Genomic DNA, 15,571 nt, shown 5'->3' on the forward strand with positions numbered 1-15,571 from the left:
CCCTGACAATTGCACCACTCGTTCAAACAACAACGTAGGTGCTGCGTGCAAATTATGCCTACGTTACAACGCATACTACAAGTGCAAGGCAATTTCAAATTTGTGAAAAAAATAACTTTAAAATTTAATTTATTTAGTAAAAAGTTTTAATAGAAGCCTGACTTAGTGCTAATAATTTTGATTAATTTTTAAACAGGTATTGAAACATTTAGACACACACACACACAAACATAAACACATACACACAAACATAAACACATACACACTCTGACAAAAAACACAAACACAAAGTTTAACGAACCACTAAAATTTGTATAAAAAAAAGATGGAAACATACAAACTAAAACACACAAAGTCATACAACACACAAAAACAAAACACACGAATAAAATTAAAAAAAAAAGATGGAAACATACAATCTAAAACACATAAAGTCATACAACATACAAAATCAAAACAAACGAATAAAATATACTAAAATTGCCAGCAAGAGACATACACATACCAAAAAATCACGTCAAAACATCGGAACACAGAAGATTACATAGACATATAGGCAAACCAGAGGCACTGAAATGTGAACGAAAGTAAAAATAATATGAGTGACGTATACTGAAGCTACTTTGTTCGCTATGTCGTTACGCTATTTGCTTTGTTTGATGTGATGATGTTCTGTGGTGATGTGTTGGTGTGATGATGTTCTGTGGTGATGTGTTGGTGGTGTGACGTAGTTATGACGTGTAGATTTATTGAAATTTGATTGGAGCTCAGTTCTGTTGATGTATTAAGTTGCTATATTGTGTGGTGTTAAACGCGTTAATGTCATTTTTCCATTCAAGTAGATATTTTTGGGATTGGTGTAATGAGCAGTTTATAAGTGGCCTGCAGTGCCCTCTCAGTGTAAATGTTGTTGTTTTTGCAACAGTTTTGTAGTAGCTGCTGTTGTTGTTGTTGTTGCAAAGTTTGAATCTCAATAACATATTTTGTCCAGTTTTTCACTTCTTTAACCAATGAACGCCAGTAATAGAAAAAAATTATTTGATCAAAATTATGAAATTGTAAAGCAACACGTGGTGATGTGATGATAAGATGTTGTTGTTCTTGCTGATATGGTTGTTGTTGCTGGTATGGTTGTTGTTATTGTTGTTGTTGTTGCTGAAGTGGATTGTTTTGTTATTGATGTTAGAAGAAACTATTTGTAGTTTTTGTTGTCACTGTTGTTGACGTTGTTGATTTGGGCTTATCAGAAGTCATGGGTCAAAGGTCAGTTGATGTGGATTACATGGCTGATGCCTCATTTGTTCACTCGTTTGCTTTCCTCTTCATCCGCAGATGTTCTTCTTGCTGCAATCTTTTTTTCTCTCAGTGTTGCTGTTGTTGTTTCCGCAACTGTGTCGAGGTTGTTGCTGTTTGTGTTGTTTATGTTGTTTATGGACTTTCTATGTTTAAATTTTGTTAATCAACACCTTGCCTGACCCTTTATGTTTCTGAAAAAAATATCAAACAATTTGAGGCATTGAAATGCAGATTTGAGATGTTGAAAGATGGATTGGACTGAACATGGCACGAGTCGCCAAAGTCATCACCGAAGCTCGCGTGGAAGGGAAAAGAAGAAAAGGAAGACAGAGGGAGGTCTTATTGGATTGGATGGAACGAGATGATGCATGAAGCTGTTGAGAGCCGTCAACAAAAAACATGGAAACGGTGAAATGCAGAACCTGCTGATGAGCCGATTTGAATGAATGAATGTTGTTTGATGTTGTTGAATCTTGCTAGTTTGTTGTTCGGAAAAAAATCATCAGAACCGACGCTGTAAATATTGGAATCAACAATACAAATTCACATAGTTTTTAAAGTTTTTACAAAATTCTCTCAAACTCTAAGCAACTTTTCATCAAATTTTGAATGAGTGTTACTTTTATAAATAAAGGTCTTAAATAAATGTCCCAACGACAACAACAACATTGAAATAATGAAAAGCTTTTCAGTTAGTTCTTCATTCTAATAACTGATGTCGTTTTCCTTCAAATGTTCTCTGAGTTTCTCTGCTTTTTTGGTTTTTCCTTTTTAGTTTATTTTGATAAATTGTTTTTATTGGTCTCAATACAGCGTTTTTATTAATTTTTGTTGTCAGCCTACAATGTAAGGAGGATCTTTTTTTTATAGAAAAGAATTTCATTATCTATTTGATTTTTTCTGAGTTTTCAACAGTTTGGCATTTATTTCCACTTTTCAACAACTCGCCCATGTTTTGCTCATGTTTTTTTGTTATAAATTTAATTCTATGTGCGTAAGCGTTTGAAAATTTTGGAGCCGTTTGGAAATTGCAAAATTAAAACTGTTAAAAATATCATTACGCCACGTTTCATTTGAATGAAGAATGATCTGTGTGGTTGTTGTAGTGTTGATGTTGAAATTTATTCAATCACAGATGAGACTTCAAAATCTTCATCAGCTAAAAGTTTCGTCGTCAGCAGACCGCCTGCCTAATGAGATTAGTCGGACCTGCAGCGTTCAGTTCGCTGTTCTTGTTCCACCTCGGTCCAGTGATGTCTTGATTCACAATTTTGATTGTGGTTGGCAGTTGAATGTTGCAACATGAAATAAAATAAATTATGTGTGACTACAGTGTACATTGACATGTTTCAGAAGTTGTCTGGATGGATGGATGGATGGATGGATGGATGGATGGATGGATGGATGGATGAATGAATGGATGGATGGATGGATGGATGGATGGATGGATGGATGGATGGATGGATGGATGGATGGATGGATGGATGGATGGATGGATGGATGGATGGATGGATGGATGGATGGATGAGTCATTCGCATTGACATTTGCAAATCTACTTTTCTGGTTTACAAATCTACTTTTACAAAGTTACAAAATTACAATCTTACAACATAAACAACATTGAAAATAATTTTAAACACCAACATAAACAACCATCGCTTCAACTTGAACAACATGATCAACAAAACGCAGCGGAACTCTGAACTGCATCTAACAAACAACATGGAAGGTAGCATGACACACACGTGCCTCACATTTTGCGTCACTGAGACATTTGAAAATCTGATTGCGCGTGTAATTTAGCGAGGCGAAACCTTAAGCTATCATATTCTTATGAAATGAAAAAACTGATACAAAAACACTTCTATTTTGATGTTTCAAACTGTCACATCATGCTTGACGTGCATGCAGTCTTTGAAGCCAGGAAGTGTGCAGAGTGCTACCATTGTAATCTTTCACGTTTCTAATGCAGCTCAGTCGAGAATTTCTACATGAAAAACGCTACAACCATTCCTCAGTGTTTGCAATCATTACTTGAAACGCTCGTAACTTCACATGTTTGCCGCTTCAAACACTTTCGATCTTCAAATTCCATCAAATTGATTTTATACGTATATACATATATATATAAGTATATACACTACACATACATACACATTCTCACACATCCAAACAGACACATAAGCAAACATATGCACAAACATACGTACAAACACACGAAATAAAACACAAAAACACGCGCCATCACACATACAAAACACACTAACACACACAAACATACTAACACACACAAACTTACTAACACAAGCAAACGAACAGGCACGCAAATTCTAAGGTAGAGACAGCTTAAAGCAAGATGTTTTGTTATGTGGAGTTGTTATTTGTGCTTGCAAAATGAAATTGCAGCGTTTCATTGAATGGAAGGAAGCATTTCATTGAATGCTTCTCAGCAGAAATTTAATGTGATGCTTTCAAATGTGGTTCATGCGTCTTTTGCTGTTACTGTTGTTGTTGTTGTTGTTTGAATTGTTGGTGAAGATGACGTTGTTGTTGTTGTTGGTTGTTACTTTTGTCAATGTTGTTGGTTGTTGTTTGAATTGTTGGTGACGATAATGTTGTTGTTGTTATTTATTTCTTTTGTTGTTGTTGTTAGTTGTTGTTCAAAATGTTTTCGTTGTTGGTTGTTATAAATTTTGTTGAGATTTTGTTGTTGTTTTGTACGTAAAGTTATATAAACAGACAGCCTTGATGTTGATGGTTTGTTGTGTGCAGTTGATGTAATGTTGTTGGTCATCATTGGTTTGTGCGTCTGTGTCGTTAATATTGTGATGTCGTAATGTCATTCTTGTCATCGTCATCTTCATCGTCATCTTCATCTTCATCAATGACATCAAAAGCACGACATCTTGAAGAGGAAAGGAAGAAGCAATCATGCAGCCAACAAAACAACAAACAAGCCGGCTATGAACAACTATTTGCGACTACAACAACTTTAATAACAACATAATAAACAACATCAACAACGAAAATATTTACTCCAACATTAGATATATAATCACATCACAAAAACATCAACAACATCAAAAACAACATCATCAACAACAATCACATCAAAACAACAATCACACCAACATCAACAAACAATCACATCAACAACAATCACATCAACAAATGCTTGACCACTTAAACGTCAAAAAATAAAGAAACTCAGCGACCACAATTTGCAAATGATTTAAGATTTCAACAGGCAAATGTGCTCCAAGCAATTACGTGATTTGTAACAATGGCTGTCTTTCTGTGGCGTGTGTGCCGGTGTGTTTATGTTTGTGTGTGTGTGTGTGCGTGTGTGTGCGTGTGTGTTTGTGTGTGTTTGTGTGTGTGTTTGTGTGTGTATACACAAACCAAACACACGCACACACAACAACATACACGTGTGGTTGAATGGTAATGTATGCACGCACAATTACATGCACAAATCAAATTATTACAAATGCGGACGCACGTACCTTTAACAAAGAGCTTATCTACATTTTAATAATGAACAAGAAATCAACAATTAAGTGTTGATGAATGTAATAATGTAAACAAAAAATTGGACTTGAACATTCCAACAAATAAATTAGAAATAAGAAATAAAAACATGCGAACGCAGCCAGCAGTGCTTTGAAACAAACGCGAAATCATTTCGACTCCACTTTGAAGTTGGCGTAGGTAGGAACAAGACAAAAATACATTCCATAATGAACAGTCACACATCAAACATACACGAGCACAAACACACATACGAACACGCACATACAAAAACCGCACGCACTGCACGCATGCACACATACAGTATCCAGTAGTTTGCACCAATGAAACACATACAAAAAGATACTGACGCATCAACGCATAAAAACAAACTAAGACAAACACACGCAAATCCAGCCAAACAATCACATACACAAACAAACAGGCAGGTACCCAGGCACAGACAAACACATACACAGAGACACACGCACACAGACAGACACACAGACAAATAGAGAGACGACCACAAGACCCCCCTCGACCAATTGTGCACCAGTCATTCGTTGTGTCAACTTCATTTGCTGGTCACCTGCTCTGCGGACATCATCATCATCATTACTATCATCATCATCGTCGTCGTTACTTACCATTGTCATCCTCATCATTACGTCATCGGTATCATCATCATCGTCACAATCATTTTTATCATAATCGCAAACCTAATCACTCTTGCAAAATAATGTACACACAATTGGTTAAATGAATATGTATAATACTAATCAGATACAACTTTTGAAAATCTTTTTTTTATTATTACTGTTCAAGTTTTTGTATGCGCTTTTTTAATTTCAACCTCACGAGCGCTCCTCCCATCCACAAGTTCAGAACTGGCACCAACATTCAAGATTCCTGACGGGCTAACAGTCAAAATTTGTTGAACCTCGTATAAAATAATGTCTGAAGCAGTACGAAAATACTTTAGTATTATCAATCCGAAAACAAAAAGATCCAGCAATATTCTGGCGGGGAATAACTAACATGTTGTGTTAGGTTAGAGACATCTTGAGCCGAAATAAAAACTCGGCGCTGTTAATTTCCATTTCAGTCTTGTATTTTCATCCTATTTTTTATTACAACCCACACTTGGTTGGAAAACGCATTCTCCTCTTTCTACTACCACATCATCATTCGCTTACAACTTTAAGCTTTACAACTATTATTTTATAAGTAATGCCATTCAGCTGCACCAACGACAAACATAGCTAATCGATTTTGAACCGACTGGATCATTTCCCCATATTGTTGAAATTTATTGGACTTATAAATTTGATTTTTTAACAAAAACGCATACATTTAAGGTAATCTATACAACTCTGTAATGAAATTCGTTTCTACATTATTGTAACATATTCTCTAAAACGCTAGCAAACTCGATGTACAATGTACATATATGTACATATACGTATACATCAAATGCAGCATACATGGCTGTTCAGTGTTTATATGTGACTTCGGTTCACCTCATCTGAAATGCCTGTCATTAGGAGTGCAGTCAGCCTTTCAACTTCTTACGTTCAAACTAATTCTGCTAATATACACTATTTCATTTTTTCTCTATGTGTGATACCAAATGTATATGTGTGTGTGTATTTATGTATGTGCATGTGTATGTATACATGATTGAGTGTTCAGGACAGTGTGGACCAGCGAATGACCAAACATTCCCCCAGGTGACAGTTATGAATTTCAAATGACAATCCATGTAGACGCATGATCCGCCATTCTTATGATTGTTTCGTTCAAGGTTTGGTTCATTTTTTTGTAACAATGGAATGATGTTTGAAAGAGCAATGAATAGAAGGGTGAATGAATGAATGAATGAATGAACGAACGAACGAATAAACGAACGACCGAATAATTAATTAATTAATTAATTCATTCATTCATTCATTCATTCATTTATTCATGATTGAATGAATTAATGACTAAATAAGTGACTGAGATGTAATGCTGATGTATCGTTTAACGCCGTAGAAAGTATCATAACAGATGTTTATAAATATTATCAGTTGCGTGAAGCTTGCTTACCAATCTTCAGACTGAGAGTAGAAAATTAAATTATTAACATTACAGTTATTTCATATCAGACGGAGTGGTGTAGTCTAAACAATAAACAAATTATGTCAAAAACACAGACAGACACACAGACAGACATTCACACAAACACACACAGAGAGAGACACAGACAGACACACAGGCAGACATACAGACAGACACACAAACGAACACACAGACAAACAAACGCTCTTGAAGACACACAAACATAGAGAAGATTCACAGACAAACATGCAAACACACAGGCAAACAAACAAACACACAAAAACACACGTAGACAGACACATAAACAAGCCCAAAAACAGACAGACAAAGAGACATTTAAAAGATTAAGGCAATATTGAAAATCTGGTAATTGACTTCGTTTAAAATGCCACAATACAGCAAAAACAACATCATCCCCACATCATCCTCACCAACATCATCATAACCATCATCACCACCACCACCACCACCACCACATCATTATCATCCTCACCACCACATCATTATCATCCTCACCACCACATCATTATCATCCTCACCACCACATCATTATCATCCTCACCACCACATCATTATCATCCTCACCACCACATCATTATCATCCTCACCACCACATCATCATCATCATCACCACATCATCATCATCATCACAACATCCTCCTCCTCATCATCATCATCGTGAGTTAACTTAAAGCTTGACTATAAACTACATCATCAGAAGAACTATACCAATTTCGAATGTTTCAATTGATTTGTCATCAAACCCCCATTATGATTTGAAAAAGTTCAAATAAAGAAGAAGACATTGATGGGACACACAGTTGCAGACACAACATCAGTTCGACATTGAAGGTCATGTTTACGTCAAAACAACGTTCATTACAATGAAGCCGTTACCACATGACATTACATCGTGACATCATTACAACATTACATCATTACAACATTACATCATTACAACATTACATCATTACAACATTACATCATTACAACATGACATCATTACAACATGACATCATTACAACATGACATCATTACAACATGACATTACATTATTATATCATTACAACATGACATCATTACATCATTACAACACGACATTACATTATTACATCATTACAACATGACATCATTACAACACGACATTACATTATTACATCAGTACAACATAACATCATTACATTATAACCCCATTGCAATTTACAACATCGCATTATTCCTTCATGGCGTCATTACATTATATTACAAAGATTCAATTCAATTCAAAAATAGCTTTATTCAGCAAAATAACAACAGTTTTTCGCTAGGAGACCCGAAGTATCAACTTGTAGGGCCACCTATACACAATAGAAAAGGATTATGGATAGTAATAAACATAAACATGAAACTAATTCTATTATAAACAAAATATAAAAATAATAGATGATGAGAAAGGAATTTTTTTAACTATACACTAATAATAATAATAAAACATTTTCGGGTAATATGAAAATTAAGACAATAAAACTAAATGGTCGAGTTGCTATATTAAAAATTAATCAAGAAAAGTAATTTGAACGAACCAATTTGTTAATTATAGTTTTATAAGAACATAGAGTCAATGATTTCTTAGCATATATTGGCAGTAAATCCCAAAGATGCATTGATAAAGAAAGTACTGAATTTATATAAAAATTTGACCTGGGTTTAGAAAAATAAAAATCAGAATTATATCTCAAGGATCGAGTATTATGGTTTTTAAATATGATAATTTGCTTATGAAGTAACGGACAAAAATTAAGTTTAGAAAATTTAAAAAAGAAAATTAAAGAATAAACAGTGTGTAATTGACTTACATTTAAAATATTTGCCATATTTTAATAATGGCTAATGTGATCAATTCTATTTAATTTAAACAAAATACGCAAGAAAAAATTTTGATTAAGAGTTAACATATGAAGATTGGACTTCGAACTACAACCCCAGACAGGAATGCAATAAGTTAAGTAAGGCAAAATGAGAGAATTATATAAAGACATTAAAGTAAAGATAGGAAATCTAGATCTCAAACGATAAATTACACCCAGATTTTTTGATAGTTTGCTAGATATCCACCTTATAGGATCAAACCAATTCAAATTACTAGAGATAACAACACCCAAAAATTTTACAGAATATACTTTTTTAATTAATATATTATTTAGTACTATGATGGGATAATAAATGTCTGTACGAATTTTAGGACCAAAAAAAATAAATAAAGTTTTGTCCAGGTTAATTCTTAAGTTATTAGAAACAACCCAATCATAGACATGAATTAATTCATTATTAATGGTAGAAACCAATAAATCAAGATTAGAATGCGAAAAAAGTAAAGTAGTATCGTCGGCAAAAAGTACAAATTTTAAAACACTAGAAGAGTTAATGAAGTCATTAATAAAAATATTAAATAATAGAGGACCCAAAATAGAACCTTGCGGAACACCTGATGCAATAGAAGACAGTTGAGACGCAGAATTATTAATAGAGACATATTGATAACGTTCATGCAGATAAGAATAAAACCATTTATAAGCTATTCCTCTTATACCGTATCTAGATAATTTATTTAGTAAAATTTTATGATCCAATGAGTCAAAAGTCTTACAGAGATCAATAAAAACGCTATAAAGATACGTCCAACCATAACATTTCCAATTTGCGACATCACATTACAATATCAGTTATTTGTTAGGCACAATCAACCTACAAAGAAAAACATTAAACATTCTAAAAATTACACACACACACACACTTACACACATACTTACACACACACACACAGCACACACACACGCACCACACGCAACACGCGCACATGCGCGCACACACACACATATAAATACACTAAATACAGGCACACACACACATGTGCACATATATTTCATATGGACAAATTAATTCCCGAATAAACAAATGAAATCCAAGCTAAAGATCCCACTAAGCTCCATCAAAGAGAAGAAAGGAGGAACCAACAACAACAACAACAAAAATAACAACAGCAGCAGCAACAACAACAACAACAACAACAATAATAATAATAAAACAACGTCGCTCTAACAAGAAAAACAACAACAATAGCCACAACAACAACAATAACAACAACAGCAGCAGCAAAACAACAACAGCAACAAATTCTACAAACATTTAACTAAACATCCAAACACCAACAAAATCTAAAAACAAGAATGAAGCAGTAACAACAATTACAAACATTCACGATGAAGACTTCTCCAGACATGTAGACTCATAAAATCATGTAATGCTAGCTCTAGAATGTTCTGATGTATAATTATTGAGTTTCATTTTCGCAAGCAAAAATATTTCAACTTCGAAACATTATTAATGTTAAGTATTCATAGAGAGTTATAAAAAAACAACAACATCAACAACAACAACAACATCACATCAGCAACATAAATGCAATACATCAAGATTTCAATAGTGCACGTTAACCCTATAAAGCATCGACTTATTCTGATTATTTCTATTTGTTACATTATATATATATATATATATATATATATATATATATGTGTGTGTGTGTGTGTGTGTGAGTATATTTATATGCTTATATAAAACATGAATATATATATATATATATATATATATATATATATATATATTATTAAATGAAAATTTATAAATCGCTTTTTAATAAAATCTCAAAAGTGCCTACAATAAGTGCAAGAAAAAATAAATAAGACAAAAGAAAGAAAGTTGATTGTCACTCAGTTAAATGTCAGAACACACATATATTTAACCCAAAATCAATAAATAAATAGATGACCAAAAAGAAGTAATACTAATTCAAATGACGATTTTTAGGATTTATCCACACAAGTTACTAGTTATGTACAAAAATTCAACGCAATAATCAACAAGCCTCACAACGAATTATTAACCGACACAAGAATTAAAACAACATAATGATAGTACTGACTAATAAAGAACATAAAAAATAAAAAAAAAATAAAAATAAAATTTCATTTTCATAATCACATTTAATTACAAGAACCGAAATGCTGCTTAAAAAGCAGCAACTTTAATTGTTTAAATAGAAAATAGAGGAAATGATATTCCAGGTAGAAATTCCAACAACAATATATATATATATATATATATATATATATATATATTGTTTATAATTATTTTATTAAATTATTATTATACAATATATTAAAAATTGCTGATGCTGTTGCACCGATTCATATGGTTGAAAAAAAAATTGTGGCGACTGCTTGGTATGATGGTGAGTGTCGTAAGATAGGGCGTGATTGTCGAAGGGCAGAAAGAAAATATAGATTACATTATAGAATGGGGGGCAAAAAATTGTGGGTTGAATCCTTAAGGTTAAAAAACAAATATTTTAGGGAGAAAAAAGAAAATTATTGGAAAAAATTGGTTGATGAAAATGGTAATGATCCTAAAAAGTTATGGAGAATTTTAAATAAAATTTTATGTAAAGAGTCATCAAATGATTGTACTATGACCCATACAGCTAACAATTTTGTTGAATTTTTCATTAAAAAAATTGAAGGGATAAAAAACAATATATCTGTAGCTGGAGAGCCTACTATAAAGTGTAGGTCTAATGTTGACATAAAATTTTGTGAATTTTCGCGGGTATCGCAGTCTGAAGTTAGAACCTTGGTAATTAGTTCTCCGTCAACCTCCTGTATGATTGATTGTATGCCTGCTAATGTTTTTAAACAATATATAGATTATTTTTTGCCCTATTTTACGGAATTAATTTATTTGTGTCTGTCAACAGGCACATTTCCAGCTGTTTATAGGCATGCAATTATTATTCCTCTTCAGAAGCATACGTTTTTAGACATGAATGAACTTAAAAGTTTTCGACCTGTCTCGAATTTAACTTTTATTTCGAAGGTTTTAGAAAGAATTGTTCATAAACAATTTCTAAAGTATTTAAATGATAATAACTTTTTTCCGAATAATCAATCTGGTTTCAGACGCTTTCATTCCACGGAGACGGCCTTGTTACAGGTATTGTCGGAACTTTTTGAGGCTTCTGATCGCAATCAGGTCTCTCTTCTGACTCTACTTGATATGAGTGCCGCATTTGACTGTGTGAATCATGATACACTGTTACGTCGATTATGTTTAAGTTACGGTGTCTGTGACTTAGCTTTGGAATTTTTCAAATCTTATTTGTGCAAACGTACCCAGCAGGTTTATTATAATAATTCTTGATCAAATACAGTTGATGTTTTGTCTGGGGTTCCCCAGGGGTCTGTTTTAGGCCCGCTTCTTTTTACATTATATACAGCCGATATTATGTATCTCATTGATGAATTTTCTTTAAAGGGTTTTGCTTATGCAGATGATGTTCAGATAATTGCAAGTGCGGCGACTGGGGAGTTTGATTTTCTGATTGAAAGAATGTTGGATTGTTTGGGTGCACTGGATGGGTGGATGGGTTTGAATAGTATAAAATTGAATCGGGAAAAAACTCAGCTGGTACCAGTTGGAACTTGGCAGCAAACCTCTAGGATTAACGTTGATTTTGTGAAAATAAGTGACATAATTATTGATTTTGGAAAAATGGCTACAGTTTTGGGTTTTAAAATAGATAAAAATCTATGTATGGGTGAACATATAAAGGTTTTGGTAAAATCTTGTTCATTTCAATTGCGGCAATTGTATCGAATTAAAAAGAGTTTGAACATATCAACCATGGTTACTCTGATTCATTCGTTCATACATTCTAGATTGGACTATTGTAATAGTTTGTTTTATGGTGTTTCGAAACATGAGATTGCTAAGTTGCAGATGGTTCAGAATAGAGCTGCAAGAATTGTTGTTGGTGCTAGTCGTGTTGAACATATTAGCCCACTTTTGTCGGAATTGCATTGGTTGCCGGTCAGCAAATGAATTGTTTTTAAAGTCTGTGTTTTTGGTTTATAGATGCTTAAACTGATTGGCTCCGCAATATCTGTCCGAAATGTTGATTGACAGATCATCGATTTCTTTAAAAACTGGCCTACGATCAGATCGGGGAAACTTGTTAGTGGTCCCGGTTACTAAATTAAAAATTGCATCAGGTAGTTTTGCAGTTTATGGACCAAGGCATTGGAATGAACTTCCACATTTTTTGCGCCGGTCTGGTCTGACACTTCCCCAGTTCAAGAGTCAATTGAAGACATATCTTTTTTCCTTGTAGAAAATTGCCATAGTTGTAAAGCGCCTATGAGAATGTTTTTAATAGGCGCTATATAAATGATCATATTATATATATATATATATATATATTTTATTAGCTCTTTTTGTATATATTATACATACATACATATAATATATTAATACATTTGTTTGTATATATAAATATATATATATTTTTTTGGGGAGGGGGTTTAGACTGTCATTAATACAATTATTTATAAAGATCACTGCGTTTTCGGCATTATTCAACTTGTAGTTGAGTTTCTCAATTTTTCTAACGAGACTTTTACCATCTTGATGAAGTTTATTAAGGTTAAACAAAAAAACTTTTAATATTTGACATTTTTGACAGCATAACCTAACAACGTTATTACTACAGAAAAGCTCATCATCAGTATAGTTATAAAGTATTGTTCCGTCTTTGTGTCTTTGTTTTCACAGCGACTTTGATTGTAACTTAATTAGAATTAAAGTTGATCATATGCTTTTTTGTTGGAAGAATATTGGTATTATTTAGTTGAATATTTATTACTGGTTTACGTTTATCGATGAAAATTGATTTTGCTATCTTCAATTTGAAGTATTCTCTGTTCTTTAGTTTGAGCAATTAATTTTTTATTTTTCGACGTTCATTATTGAGATTAAAGTTATCGTCACTTTTATCAGCGACGACGCAGTTAGTTTATTGTCCTTGATAGAAATTACATTATCAAACTTGTTGATATCAATTATCAAACTGCCCTACATACACCACACAAAACTAATCGCCACTGCAACGGAAACATCAGCAGCTTCAACAACAGCAAAAATAGCAGCAACAACAACAGCAGCCACAACAACAACTACAGCAGCCACAACAACAACTACAGCAGTCACAACAACAACTGCAGCAACAACGACACTAACCATCTTTGTTCATTCCCATCTGCAAGCACTTCTTCAACCTACAAGCCTGGCACTGATTCCTGTGCGACTTGTCCACGGTGCACATCCCTGTTCCAGCCTGGCACCTGTAGTGGCGTTGGAAAGGTTGGTTACATGCTACTTCTTCATCATTGGTTGTTCAGTAGCGCTATTTAATTAGAAATAAAAATTCTGTGTCTTAATGCGTTAGATGATTGTTCAACTTGTTTCTAATTTGCCGAATTGCGTGTGTAATCTGCACGATTAGGTGTTGTTGGGTTCTGAAAGTTTGCTGTTTGTGTGTGGAGACAAGCAGCAAAACATTGGCGCCAAAAGATATTTTACTGCTGCTGTTATTTTATCTAATGTTTTTAAAAAGTTTTCTTTTTCCGAAAATTGGTTAAATTTTTTTTAGCTTATTTTGTTTAGTAAACAGTGTTACATGTTTTACAGTGTTACATAATTTACAGTGTTACATGTTTTACAGTGTTACATGTTTCACAGTGTTACATGTTTCACAGTGTTACATGTTTTAAACATCTAAACACTTGCACATGTCTTTATATCATTATTCCGTTTATGAATTTTTGTAGTAAGCATGTTATCCTTTTACTATTTCATGAAATTATCCTAAAAGATTAAAAAATTACCATTTTATACATTTTAGAAATTGATAAAAAATGTAAAAGTTAAGTTTAGAGAGCTACAAGAGCAAAAATATAGAAGTTATGTAATGTTGCAATGTCTGGAGTTTGTCGAATTTGGTCAGAAGATGAAAGAAATTTAGAAAAATACAAAAATTTACTTGTTTGTCTAAGTTGAACCAAGTATTTGATTTCAATGAATATTTAAAGAATTTCTAAAAAAAAGCAAGACAACCAGCTCCATCGCATGTGCAGTAGCCACATCAACCACCAACCAACCTTTCAACCGACCAACTGACCAACCTGTAAATAAGTTTTCTTCTGACACTCCTCTTAAAAAAACCACTGCAACCATTGCAAGCTAGGATGCCGTAATGCTTTCCACTAGACGTGTCTCCACAGACGACACACGTCAGGCCTGGCGAGCTTCGTTTTATGAGGAGTCCATTGTTGCTGCCGCCAAGGCTGCCACCACTGCCACTACTGCTGCTGTTGCTGCTGCTACTTCCAGTGTTGTTAAACATGTTGCCTCCGCTGTATGTTGCTAAGTTGTGGCTTACTGAATTTGTGTTGTTATTGTTGCTGATGGTGTTGCTGCAACCGTTTGTTAGTTGTCTCATCTTGTTTCCGCTGGAGGAATGGCTTGAATTCTCTGTGCTGTTGTTGTTATTGACGTTGTTGTTGCTAGTCAGGTTGATGCTGTTGTTGTTATAAACTGCAACGTCTTCCGCTAGATGGCTGTTTTGTTGTCGTGGTTGCAAAGATGAAGATGACAAATCGTTGGCTACCTCGGGAGAAAGTTGTTGTTGTTGTTGTTGATGTTTCAAATACTGTTGCTGGTGCTGCTGCTGCTGATGGTAGTAGTGGCGAGAAAATTTAAAGTTGTGAATTTTGGAAATGGTGTAAGCCGGAG

General features: G+C 33.7%; 1 protein-coding gene across 1 annotated transcript in view; it reads right to left on the bottom strand.

Annotated features, from left to right (window-relative positions):
• Window positions 1-15,077, bottom strand: part of HELRODRAFT_139475 (hypothetical protein) — a gene marked incomplete at both ends in the record, with an annotated part of 24,149 nt that extends 9,072 nt beyond the window's left edge. The window contains 2 exons of the mRNA XM_009018019.1: window positions 14,018-14,121; window positions 14,962-15,077. Of these exons, the coding sequence (XP_009016267.1) occupies window positions 14,018-14,121; window positions 14,962-15,077 (220 nt within the window). The remainder of the gene's footprint in view (window positions 1-14,017; window positions 14,122-14,961) is intronic.
• Between the last annotated feature and the right edge of the window lie 494 nt (window positions 15,078-15,571).

Source organism: Helobdella robusta (assembly GCF_000326865.2).
Source record: "Helobdella robusta unplaced genomic scaffold HELROscaffold_20, whole genome shotgun sequence".
NCBI lineage: Eukaryota > Metazoa > Annelida > Clitellata > Rhynchobdellida > Glossiphoniidae > Helobdella > Helobdella robusta.